Raw genomic sequence first — 13,281 nt, 5'->3', positions numbered from 1 at the left:
TCTGCTTCTATTAGTATTTTATTCTGAAAGTCTAATTTATCTTCTATTTTTCGCTTTTACTTCTATGCTTATTTAAGTGCTTTTTCTTGTACCACTGCGCAAAGTGACTTGTATGTGCACATATACTTGGCCAAAGTAAGCTGATTTAGTTAACGTTACTTCATGGAACCCTGAGATTATATTATTTAATGCTGATATCTTGAGATCAGTTAATTAATTCTGTGATCTCATGAGAACAAAAGGCTGAGTTTTGAATGGAATTAACACATGTTGTTCATCCTTGACAAGGAAGTTTGTGTCCAAGATGAAATGAGAACCAAGTTGCAGGAAAGTCTTTCTGCAAGGAAGCCCTGAAGACACATCGGTGATTTTCATTTTAGCTCCAGACGGGAGAGCTCAGTCGAAAGCTGCAATCAGGTGTAACCGAAGTAATCAGATTTTGAAGTTGTTGCTGCAATGACACAATCCTGAGGAAATAGACGCAACTTTCTCCTGATAAAAATAATCCACAACCACGATAAGACAATCTTCATATCAAGATAAAATAATTAACGTGTGACATCGACATAAACAGAGCCAACAAAAGGGCTTCCATAGATCCACCGCAATATTTGCACATTCTCTCTTCAAGTATTGTGCACAGACGCTGCAGAGGATTGATCGACTGAATGGTCATCACATCTTTCTGTTTGTTGCTGTTGCTTTAGCTTGAGCGATTAATGGTTTCATGCCATAAATTACCGCTATCACAGCCTAGCTTACAGTCTGAGTGACGGACGAGCGACTACACGACAGCCGGTGTATTTTTCAATGCAATGCATCAGCAAAAACGACCATAAATAATTTCAATACCACTTCATCACTTCCTTAATCTCCCCCAAGCCTAAGTCGCATTATGATTTCAAATATTATGAAATATGTGAGCTGTAACTTAAAGTGCAGCAAGTTTCTACTTTCCAACGTGAATGAAGCAGACCTCATCATCTTTTCAGACACACAGATAAGCATTTTTATCTCATATTCTGCAAAATTCAGATTTCTCTGAATGGCGCACACACAGCTCGGACACATAACAGCTTTAGTTTACCGGTGAGCTTTGCATTTTAATCATAAAAACAACATCTACAAGACATAAAACATACTTAATTTACTAAGCAGCTTTTCTGAAGCTTACTCCGTTTTATCGCCGTTGTTTTCAGACCTACCTGGTCTTAATGGTCGGGTTCATCCTGAGAGGAAACAGCCCCAAGTCTATGTCTTTGCAGTCAGGATTAAACTCTAGAGCCCCTGAGACGTATATCAGAAAGTAGTCCCAGAGCTCGGGTAACTTCTGGGAGGAGAGAATCATGAGGGAAACTTTGGGATGGGCTCTGGTCGCGGGGGGGGAAAGAGACGGTTGGGGAAAGGATGGGTGTCGTCCGGAGAGGAGGGGGACCCAGCAGTGTTATGTCACCTCCCTTCGGCTCGCCTTTAAACGCTCCCGGGTGACCCTGCCTCGACAGTCCACTCAGCATCTACATTTTGCTGACTGACTCGCTCCCCTCAGGACAACAACACAAGCACAAAATAAATTCGCCCCTTTTCCGCCCCCTCCCTCTCGCCATCAATCTCATTTCATCCCGTTTATCTGTTTTTCTTTTGGATATATTATTTGACTGCTGTGTTGATTCTTGTGGTATGTTGTGCCATTTTCAATGTCACCACAAGAAAAAAATATCAATAATAATCATAAATCTTACATTGCCATTCTAAAAATTGCTTAACTTTGTCACTCTAATTCAAATATGCTGCAGGAGTTAACTTTATAAAGCTAAAAATCTTCAAACACATATGCTACACTGTTAATTATTAATTTAATCTCTAGTTAGTTGATGATTGAATTTTGCTTTGAGTTATTTCCTTTCTTTCAATTAATAAAAAGTAATATATATATGTAGGTTATAATATAAACTTGAAATAAATTGAAATCCACATTCTATATTATCAACGACATTTAAATTATAATATGTGCATACAAGCTAACGATACCGTACCTTACAACTTTGAGTACAGTTAGCCTAATAGCATAATAGCCTAAGTTAGAGTTGAAAGTTTTCGGAAAACAACAAGAAAACACATTTTTTAGCAAACACATTGGTGTTTTTTTTATTGATACTGTAACAGTAAGTCAAAAAATGACTTGTGCAGTTATGCTATTAGGCTAACGACATGTTAATAGTTAATGTTTGTCGAATCTGTTTTTAATATTTAATGAAAAGTAGACCTTAAATGTGACATACTTGCAAACATTCACTCTCTCTCCGCAAAGCAAACTTTGTCACTTTTTATTCTCCACGTACCAGTAAATGAGCGACAGTCCGTCGAAGCGTTCGAGCTCTCTCCCCCGCTGTTTCAGCAGAGACATTATTAAATTATTATATTATTCCGGTCCAGGTGTGGAGCCCCGCGCGCTGCTGCTGCTGCTGCTGCTGCTCAGGATCACGGAGCGCCCCGCGAGAGGCGCATCACTCCGCCCGCGCGCTCCTCAGCTGGCCTCGTGCTGTGAGGCTGCCGAGAGCCGCGTGCCTGCGCTCCTGACGGACCGCGTGGATGTGTCAGCAGTCCCTCCCCTTCAAAATCAATGACTTCTCTTCCGTCGTTCCAATTTGAGTATGAGCGACACGTGGGGATTTTACTTATTTATATATTTATTTATTGTTTAATCTGCTGGCTGACCTTAACCCAACTGCCTGACAATATTTCAGTGCGTCAGCGCCCCTCCTGCCGTGGGTTTGGCAGCGTGCACCGTCACAGACTGTGGTAGGGACACAGGTCAAATAAAGGCTCATTTATAGTACAGCGGACCTAGACGTACCTAGACGTCCCAACCTACCCCTACCCTACCTGATGCTGTTGTGAGGTATTTATACTTGTGCCTCATCCGTCTGGCTCGCTCTGTAACAACGCGACCCAAACACTAGTCGGCACTGTGTCTTTTTTGGCACTAGGGTTAACTTTTGTTTCCTGCTTCACTTTCAACAATGGCTACTGAAACTTTGGCCAAACTTTTGCCAAACATGAGTCATACGAATGTCTGTATTTAAAAAACTCCTCAGTAACCCTAACAGATTCTTTACTGATCCAAAACAATTAATTAGAAAATTGCAGAGATGGAGGTCAAGGTCCTCTTGGGTAATTCGGATGCCCTGCCCTCCACATATAAAGTTGGACTAAAAAAACATTTTGAATTAATATTTAACATCGACATATAATCTATGTTTACAAGATAATAAAAATATGTGATCAATTTTTCTATAAATCTGGTAAAACTTAACTTTAAATACTAGATGAAGTGGTTTAATGTTCCCGTTAAAAGAAAAATAAAACTAAACTAATTACAACTGAAGCAGCCACTAGGATGAGAAGAGAAAACTCATACAGTCCTGTTGACTTTGCTTTAGCTTTGCTTTAGACTCTTAGTCTCCCACTCATCCACTCACAGGCACTTCCAATTCACAGCTATATGTGTAGTAGTGCGGCTGAAAAGTTCACCTGCCGTTCGCAATATTCTTCATATCTGTATGAAAATGTTTCAAAAAATCTGCAGATTTTTACACAAATCCCAAAAGTAGACAAACAGAAACCCAATCCAACAAAAGAAACAGAAATGTGTATTTGTTTATTGAGAAAAGTGAGCCAATATTACATATCTGCGAGGTGCAAAAATAAGTGCAAACTCAAGGCCCAATTAGAGTCGAGTTGATCAGGATTATTTCCAAACAATGTAATGCGTCTCAGCTGTAGCTGTAAACAAATGGAAGGGATTTAAGACGACTGTTACCCTCCACACACGTGGTCCACTAACAAAGGCAAGACGTATAATAGTCTCAGAGACTAATGTCAATTTTCATGAATCCACCATCAGGAAAAACCTGAAAAACCACGGTGTGCAAAGTAGAGTGGCAAAGACAAAGCCACTTGTGTCTGAAAATAAGACTATCCGTCTGCAGTTTGCTAAATATCATGTGGATAGACCAGTAGACTGTTTGGTGGATGGAGAAGAAAGTTGAATTGTTTGGTTTAAATCCATGAGCCTCATATTTAGAGAGGAAACAACACTATTCCAGCCACAGAACCGGATCCTGTCCTTGGTGTTGTCCTCGTTTGGACCTGTTTCTGGGCTTGTCCTCATTGGACCAATGAATTCTGAGATACACCAGCACATTCTTACAGAAAATATCTGACATTTTAAGAGAAATTGGGTCATACAACAAGACAACAACTCCAAGAACACAAATCGTTCTCCAAAAAAAAACGGTAAAAGGAAAACAACATGAATGTTTGGGAATGACCAAGTCAAAGTCCTTATCTTAATCCAATAGAAGTGTTTGGAAGGACCTGATGCAAACAGTTCATTTGAGGAAACCCACCGACATCAACAGAATTCGAGTGGTTCTGTTCAGAGGGACGACAGCAGCTCCAGCAGATCTGCAGTTACCGGAAACATTTAGTTGCTGTTATTGCTGAATGAAGAGGGTCACACCAGAGCCAAAGGAGTCAAAGCTCCAGGAGTGTTTGTGCAGGGAGAACAGCATGTTCTTTCTTTTTCTCTAACCAAGCTGAGCAGTGGCCTGCTGGGTGTCCTCAGAGGACACCCAGCAGGCCCACAGGTAAACGGTTGATCCCTGCTGCGAATCATTTACCTTCACAATGTCTCTAAAAATAGTGTCAACGCATTAGGAAACAGTCGCACATTTAAACCCAGGAAGTGGTTATGGTGGGAAGACAGGGATCCACCCTCTTCATGTTGTAGCAGCAGAAGAAATACAAATGGAAGGTAATTAACATTCATACACTGAAAAGACAACCTGTCACGGTCATCATACATGTCCACTGTGATACAGAAAGCTAATTCATGACCATTGTGGCTTTTATTTTTGGGGGATAATAAGGTGAAGGTGATGTGTTGCATAATATTATTTAAACTAAATCTCAAATTCAATTCAGTTAGCCCAATCAGCTTAGCCATGTGAAGCATCCATGCCAGCACCTTAGCTCTGGAACTTGACGAGCCATGATTCAAGCCATTATTGATCCCTGCTTTATCTGTCTGACAACCCAAAATGTCAATTTCCCAGACATTTGGCATCAGTCTTTCCCGATCTTGTCTAAAGAACTAACAATACTAATATTTCGACTAACATTCGGCCGACCTCCATTCCTTCGACCTCCATTATGACAGCCTCACTACGTTACATCTGTCTCCCATATGCCTCTGATCAGGTTGTCTGCACTCCAATCCTCCTTTTACCTTAATCCCACACATTAGGGTTAACAAGCTTCAGACCGAGCTACGGTGCTCTGACTTCGACTTAATATGACTACAGATCGGATTGGGGACAGAGACCTGAGATCTTTTATCTGCTATTACAAAAGCCCAAGACCAGCTAATCCAGTCAAGGGTTCAAAATGTTACTTAGGCGGACCATTCAGTCAGGCTCTTCTGTCTCCTCGTGGCTGGGCTTCGTCTCCTGGTGCACTGTGTGGTGATGGCTCCCTGGCACCCTCTGTTGGTCTGACGCTGGCCTTCGTGTGGTTGCTGGGCTCCCGGTTGGCTTTCATCAGTCGGTGGCGGATGTAGACAGTGGGTTGGTGGATGTTCTAGCATGTACTTGCTTGGGCGGTCCAGTGGTGCTCCAGTGGTGCTCGCTGTCCCCCTCCCAGAACACGGTGGCTCATGGACTGGATACCTCGTTGACCCTGACCAGACTCTGGGCCCTGATGATGGTTTCACTCATATCTATCCATGTGGTGTCACTTGCTATCTTGTGTTGGGTCACATCATGAAGAACTGATGGATGTTCTTTCATTCCTTCACCATGTGCCCTATCTTTGACTCGGCCCCTCTATTAAGACACCTTTACCTACCTGGTCTCCCATCCACACAGGAACCCTCTGGACCTCCTTACTCCCTCTATCACATTTGATAATGTCGTTGTAATTTAAGACACGAAATGAAGAATGTCAATGGTTCTTCTGACCAGAAATGCAGACTTTTTCTTTGGGGATGCACATGTAGAGCTGCCTCAGAGTATCCGTTATCTTCCATCCATCAGTCCATTATCTTTTACCGCTTTATCCAAACATTCACGCCTACAGCTAGTTTAGTGAAGACCGTAAGTTTTTAGCTTTTCCACCTTAGAGGAGAAGCCCGCTAAATGATCTATTTTAATGTTTTACGGACAAAATGTAAAAGACACATTTCTGAAATAGTTTTTTGAAGCTGGTGAAATCTATCTAACCATAGATGTCTCCTTAAAGTTGTTTTACAGCTTTCGTATCAAACCCAATGGCAAAATAATAATAATAATAATCGGAGTGAGTTTTCATAAATTACTAGAGAATACGATAATCAGTTCACAGTCTGCAGTCCCTACCAGATACGTGTCTTTCTGAAAGCAGTGAAAGCAACACTGCATATATTTATTTATTTTTTTCTATTGTAAACATGGATCCATTTACTCTACAAGAGTCAGATCTGTATATTTTGTACACGCTATATCTTGTCTATTCTAGTTGTGGCCACAGGTGACACTGTTGTACTGGGAGAAGACGTTCAGGTTCAGAATGAATTTAGTGTTGAACTTTGATTTGAAATCAGTAGCTCTCAGCATATCAGTAGTTTATTCTAACAGTTATTATTAAGATGAAAATTGAAGGTTTATATTGAATTTGGTTCATTTATTGAGCCTCATGCTCAACATGTCAGAGATCCTCTATGAATTCAGGAATTCTGCACCCGCCTTTGTTAAAATATTTAAACTTTTCTTTATGTATTAATAAAAATCATTATGATTATTTTAATAATAAGAATAATAGGTGTACAGTGATAGCAGCTTGTGGCAGACTTGCAGCTGGTGATGCAGCACCCTCCTCTGGACATTAACATAACTCTATCGTCTTACTGGTCCACCTCTGCCATTGTTTTGCATCTGATGTCATGGCAAAACAAGCACCAACTCCTAGTTGTCAGAAGCACTGAAACATTAGAACAATGAGCACTTTTCAAAAGCATGCAACACGGTTTAAATTTAGTCTCTCCGATGACTTCAGCGAAAGAGCACATATACACAAAGCATAGGTGGGGTGAGCTCTTCTCAGGGTTAAAAAAATAAAAATTAAAAATAAAAAGACATCCTGGATTAGAGGAAGTAATAAACTAATGAGTGAAAGGAAGGGAACAAATAAATAATGGGGTTGAGAGAATGGAAAGTTAATTTTGGACTTTTGGGAATAGAACGTCCTGAAATATCCAAACCTCGAAGGTTTTGGCCTTAACAAAGACGGTGAGGTCTTAAAAGCTCATGTTAAAATCTTGAAGCTAGACGTTCTCTCAGGTGACAATGACCCCACTGTTACTTTACTCATTTATTCTTTTGCTGTATCTCAGAGTTACTATTTAACTTCCACACTGTGACCTGGATTCAACATAAACTGAACTTTGAAACAATGAAGAAGGGCAATTTAGTGCTGGACTGCGGCACATCAGAAGTTCAGGCCAAGTATTTAACACCATCTGGAATTACCAGGAGCAAACGGCACCGATCTGAGGAGACGTTTTTATGTAATGATGTCAGACTGAGCCTGCAGGGTGTTGGTGAGCGGCACCAGTTGCACGGGAAGATCTGAACAGACTGTGCTTGTACCTTTATTTATTTATTTTTTCTTTTCTTTGACATACTTGTAATTTTTGTTTTAATCACACCATCAAAATCATGATAGACCAGTTTGGAAAGTCCCCAAAAAAAATTAATTTTGTCCCTTTCTTCTTCCTCTACTCCTGATTCAGGCCTTTCAGCCTCATCTCAAGCCTGTTTCACTAAACACTATGACCACATAGTCCAACCAAGAGCAGCGCACCTGTTTATGTGGAGAAACCCTCAGAGTTTCTTCTTGAGGTTTATTAGGAAGAGAGAGCCGGTCCTATCTGCTTCACCCTGCACTCTGACACACATAAGAAATGAAGTTATCACCTGGAGAAAAAGGCAAAATCCAGCCCAGCAGGTTCACGCACACAAACCCAACGCCCCTCAGATGACATACCAACGTGAGGTGTGTCTCTCCGACACTGTCAGGTTTCAGGTATAAAGAGACGAGAAGAAGAATGGGAAGTGAAGTATTGTCAAAAGAGTGGGAAGTGGCTGGTTTGATTCCGGTGATCAAAGCAGGTGCTGCCTTTGAGGGACACGCCTGAATACTCCAGCTACCCTGAAGTATGTGCACATGGTGACAGCAGGAACGCATGAAGTAATAAATTAGATTCTTAATGTATGGCATAAGACTGACGACCGGTCCAGGGTGTACCCCGCCTCTCGCCCCATGACAGCTGGGATGGATGGGCTTCAGCAACCCCTGCGACCCCTAGTGAGGATTAAGCAGTAGTGGAATATGAGAATTTATAGCATAACAACCGCATTGTCATGTTCATTTCTATGTATTAATTTAAATATACTCCACCTGTATCCCTCCAGACTTTTGAATTAAATGCTACGCTATCAAACTCATTTCCTGCTAAAATAGGTGACAAGGCCGGGTAACTACAATTCACCATCAACAGTATGTGCATTAGTTTTACAGTTAAACCGATGCATGAGGAAAGGGAAGGGTGCAAATTTGATGATTGGCATCACTCTCGTTTATCACGCAGATATGAGTGGAGTAAGTCTTAGAAAAATAATAATGGTTCCCCAAAATGGTTCATGACAATTTATGCTGAGTTAAAACGATACATCCTCTTCACCACTGTGGTAATACTTGTGTCTGTGTGGCACCGGTTTGACCACAGGCTCTGACCAGGGAGGGCTCTGAGTGGCTTAGCAGTCCCGACACACACAGCAGCAGTTTTCTGTCAAAGGGGCTTTGCTGGGGTTTTGAGGGTTTTAGCTCCAGCTGGATCCAGAGCTCCTTTACACACCCACACACTGTCACACGCTCACTTAAATAAACACAAATGTGTGGGAACCGCACTGAGAAACGTAAGCACCCGCGACTTAAGAGGGAAAACATTGCATTTTGTTGCGTTGTCGTCTCCTATGCAGTATAAAACTCTCAACAACAACATGGTCATCTGGACTGCAACTTCTCCAGCTAGCATTAACCGTGACTACTGCCACCTGGTGGTGTGGAGGGCACAGGACGCACTAGCTAGCTGGGAGTTGGCTCTAGTTTCAGGGCAGAAACAGGTGACGTCACAACAACATTAACTCCTAGAGGTTATTGAATACTGGTTTGGTGTGTTTGGTGGTTACGTGTGTACATCACAAAGTGAAGAAATGTGGTACAATGACAAAAAAACAAAAAACAAAAAAAAAACAACAACAAGATCACACAAAAAACTGAAAAACTGACACTTTTTTAATTTTTTTTGCAAATTTGCCAATTTACACAGAAATGTCCTTTCCCCACCTACACTGGCTCCAATGCATTTGAGGTAGGAAACATTTCTATTTAATAAAGTCTTGCAGATCGGATTTGATGACCGTATAAAAGAAAAGATAAATATATTTGGATCATTCATTCATCGCTCATTCAGCCTTTTATCATCCTTTTGATGCTTCTCAATACCGGCACAAACTACTGCGTCCAGTTCCTCTGGAGCCTGAAGGAGTGTTTAATGAGAAGATCACATATTTGACGGCAGGGTGGATCCGCCTGGCCAGACTTTTTTAATAACGCAAAACATCGAAGGGCAGGGCCCACTTTTGATGTGTGTCAACCCGGTGACTGTTTGTAGGAATGCCTGCATAGATGTGTGTTTTTACAGAATGCATAGCTGCCGGTAGAAACGTGTTTGTTTTAAACCTGCAGAGTGGGGACACTCCTGTCATTGATAGGCTGTAGCTGCACACGCCCTTCGTCCTGACACAATAGAGGTGATAGAGGTAGAGAAACTACGCTGCAGCGAATACCACAGAGAAACTTTAGAGTTCTTATCTTGGGTATGAGGTATGGAGAAACATGGGCATTTTTTTATTTATTTATTTATCTTTATGACACTCGACTCTCATTTGTGCTCAAGACATTAAACTTTTGGAAGAGGTTTGAGCCTCAAAGCTGCTGCTTTAATATAAGGGACAGATGGGGGGGTTGGTTAGTCACTTTTTTGTTTGTGGCCTTCTCTGTCTTCTGAAATGAGTAAACACAACCATAAAACAGTAAGAATCTTTTTTTGGACAGAGGTTAATTCCTCAACTGCAGCTCTTTTTTGTATGTTGGTAACTGGCTAGGCATCACAATGGAAGGAGTGGCACAGTGTGGCTGTGTGTGAGTCCTGTTTTTTTGTGCGTGGGCTGCTGCCAACCTTCTCATCAGCAGACTTTGGGTCCACCCATTGAAAGAAAGAAATAACATTGACCATCTTGTGACGGTTCAATGCTCTGCTCCTGTTGATGGCAGCAGCCTGAAACAGGTACACGCACAAAAACGCTATAGGAACAGCTCAAAAAAACATGAAAAGCAGCACAAGGTGTTGACCTGGCCTCCAAATTCACTAGATTTCAAACTGACCTCAATCCATAGGACCAAAAAGTTGTGTTGCCAGACACCACGGGACACTCACAGAAGACCCATGTCCATTGTCAGAATTGTTTGGGGGGCACAAGGAGTGTCTACACACTATTAGGACGGTGATCGTAATGCTATGGCTGATCTGTCTGGTGCATTTTAGACATATACTAGAGAGCACTAGACTTTAAGATGCCCCAGTGATGCGCAGTGATCTTCATTGGTTTTGATCAGTTCAGAATGTGTTCAAATATTAGAAATGTTTCACCACAGGACTAGTTCCATATGTTAATAGTGTCTTTTGGACAGAAGGACACATATTTTCAGGATTATAGATGGAGTTCAGATTAAATGTTCATTAAATAAGGTCCTTAATCAGTTAACCCAACTATTATTGGGAACTATATTTCCCAGATCACCAATATCTACCTTATTATCCATTGAGGAAACTATTTCAAACGCCTACACAGAACTAGTTAAGAATAGTTTACATTTACATGACCCCAGACTAGTGAAGTTTTTATTGTCTCTCGCGTTTCAAATATACTTCTTTGACTTCACTTACTTAGGTTAAAGAGAAGGTTTAAAAAAAATGTTAGTAATGATAGAGTAGGACAACTACATGCATTCCAGGAGTAAACGCGAGCCCTCCGGATGAGCCATGAAACAAAACACTACAAATCATCATCACCTCAAACACCGATGTGATGCACCACCCCCAGCAACAATGTGCCTACAGCTTTTGTGGGTGTCATATTTGTCATTCCAGCAGCGAGCCAGCTTTCTCCAGGTGACTGCCAGACACACCTTAAAGTGTCACACCTCCCCGGAGAATGTGTGCTGTGGCTGTAACAAAAGCATGGATGTTTCCTCCCTGTCATGCCTGGACGCACTCATGCATATATGTGACATGTCACCGAGTATACGCTGAAATTATGAAGCTTAAATCAATCAAGGCCTCCTCCTACATACGCAGAGGGAATTCGAGCAAGGTGACGCCATTACATCGGTTACAATGTCTTATTGTTCTGAATATGGAACTGGTCCAGTTTGTAACTCTGTCAGCTGTAAATAAAGGCGGTTTGTCCTATTCTGCCTTTTGTAGGAAATGAAAAACGTATTGGGTCGGCTAATACTCACTGCTACCTTTGGTTCCAAAGTAAAAGTTGTGGTAATAACGTTATCTTTAACAGTGCTTCCATTTCTACATCCTCAGTACTTCTTTAGGGCTTGGGTGTCTGAGGAGTTTCCCTTGTATTTAGACTTTAGCCCCTATGGCTGCTTTTCTGTCTTAGTTGCAGTTTTCTACTACTCGATTAAGGTTTCGGTTAGAGTTAGGGGTTAATAGATATCTGGAAGTGACATATAAAAGTACTTGGTCTTCTATGTTAATGCTAGGGCTAGGGCTAAGGCTAAGGCTAGGGTTAGGGTTAGGGTTAGGGCTAGGGACTACAGTCTGAAGTGCCCCTCAGATCCTGTTGGATCTTTTAATCATGTACTGTGACGCAAATTGATTTGTTGATATTTGAAATTTTTTGAAATGCATAGTCTTATCCATGTTTCTCAGACGGTCAGGATTAAGGGACCATCTCCTCCCATGTTTGCTCAAAATAAACCAGGTAGAACAAAATCAGCACAGTGGTGTTTCAGTGCACTTTAAAAATAAATAAATAAAAAAAATCTGCAGTACATAATTTCAGTATAGTAAAAAGAATGTGCTTCACTAACTTGCACCAAGGTGTGGAACGTTTGGAGCTTTATTTCACTGATTTATTTCATCTGACTGAGGGTAAAACAAAGGGACTCTAAATCCCAGCTGGCCTACGAGGAGAAGGAACAGGAAAAACTCCACATTTCAGTATGTCTGGGGTTGTTAGGGTGGATGACACTGTCAGAGTTGCCGTGCTTGTTCTGCTGCTTAACAGATAAGCATCACAAGAATACATGTGAAGAAGCTGTCTTTTCCTTTGTCTCATCCCTCTGCCTCATGGGTGCCGTGGTTCAGTGTTATAGGTATATCTGCGCCCCCAGAGCTGTCAGCGATCTGGGAAGCTATGCGAGTGTTATCTGCTGAAGTCGCCCCGAAGTTTTTCACACTTTCACGGTGTTCTTGTTAGCCAAGACAGTGATTCAGCCTCTCCCGAATCCTGCCAGAATGCTGCCGTACCGGTCCAGCGGCTGAGCCAGACATTCCTGTCGCAGTAGCTGAATGAAGCACCTAAACTACACCCTGCTGGGGTTCATTATGTCTCATCTCAAACGTGGACCACTAAGCCTACAGTAGCATGCCCCGAGGAGTTATTTCCAAAGGCAGGGATAAAGCCAGCGCTCACTTATGCTATGTGATTCTGCAAAATTAAAGGACCACTCAGGCAGATTTAAACAGTCTATTTGTAATGAGTCTCTGAAATCAAATGTGAAGCCGAGGCAACAGGACTTTGACTCCTGCTGTCTAATGAAGGACACTAAAGAAGGGCATTATATGAACCATAAGATCTACCATCTTTATGTAATTAGGTAATTTTCATGACATTTTTATATTTTAACCAATTGCCTCAAATCATCACTATCACAATCATTACATATATTAATTCTACAGTGTTTCATAGTGTTTTCAGCTTTGTGCTAAAATTGTGCTAAAACTAAAAGGATTCAGTTCCCTTGTTTGAAAAAAATGTGTTTTTTTTTCAGTTCTTCTGCTTCACTGGTTAAATATTGTAAGAAATTCACAAATATCAA

The 13,281-nt window shown here is 41.4% G+C and overlaps 1 protein-coding gene across 1 annotated transcript in view; it reads right to left on the bottom strand.

The window, feature by feature from the left end:
- si:dkeyp-72e1.9 (syntaxin-binding protein 4) overlaps window positions 1-2,577 on the bottom strand; it is a 52,322-nt gene extending 49,745 nt beyond the window's left edge. The window contains exon 1 of the mRNA XM_047570862.1: window positions 2,340-2,577. Within this exon, the coding sequence (XP_047426818.1) occupies window positions 2,340-2,404 (65 nt within the window). The 5' untranslated portion in view covers window positions 2,405-2,577. The remainder of the gene's footprint in view (window positions 1-2,339) is intronic.
- Between the last annotated feature and the right edge of the window lie 10,704 nt (window positions 2,578-13,281).

This window comes from Mugil cephalus, chromosome 20 (assembly GCF_022458985.1).
Source record: "Mugil cephalus isolate CIBA_MC_2020 chromosome 20, CIBA_Mcephalus_1.1, whole genome shotgun sequence".
In the NCBI taxonomy this organism is placed as follows: Eukaryota; Metazoa; Chordata; class Actinopteri; order Mugiliformes; family Mugilidae; genus Mugil; species Mugil cephalus.
This window is presented reverse-complemented; position numbering and strand designations above follow the sequence as displayed.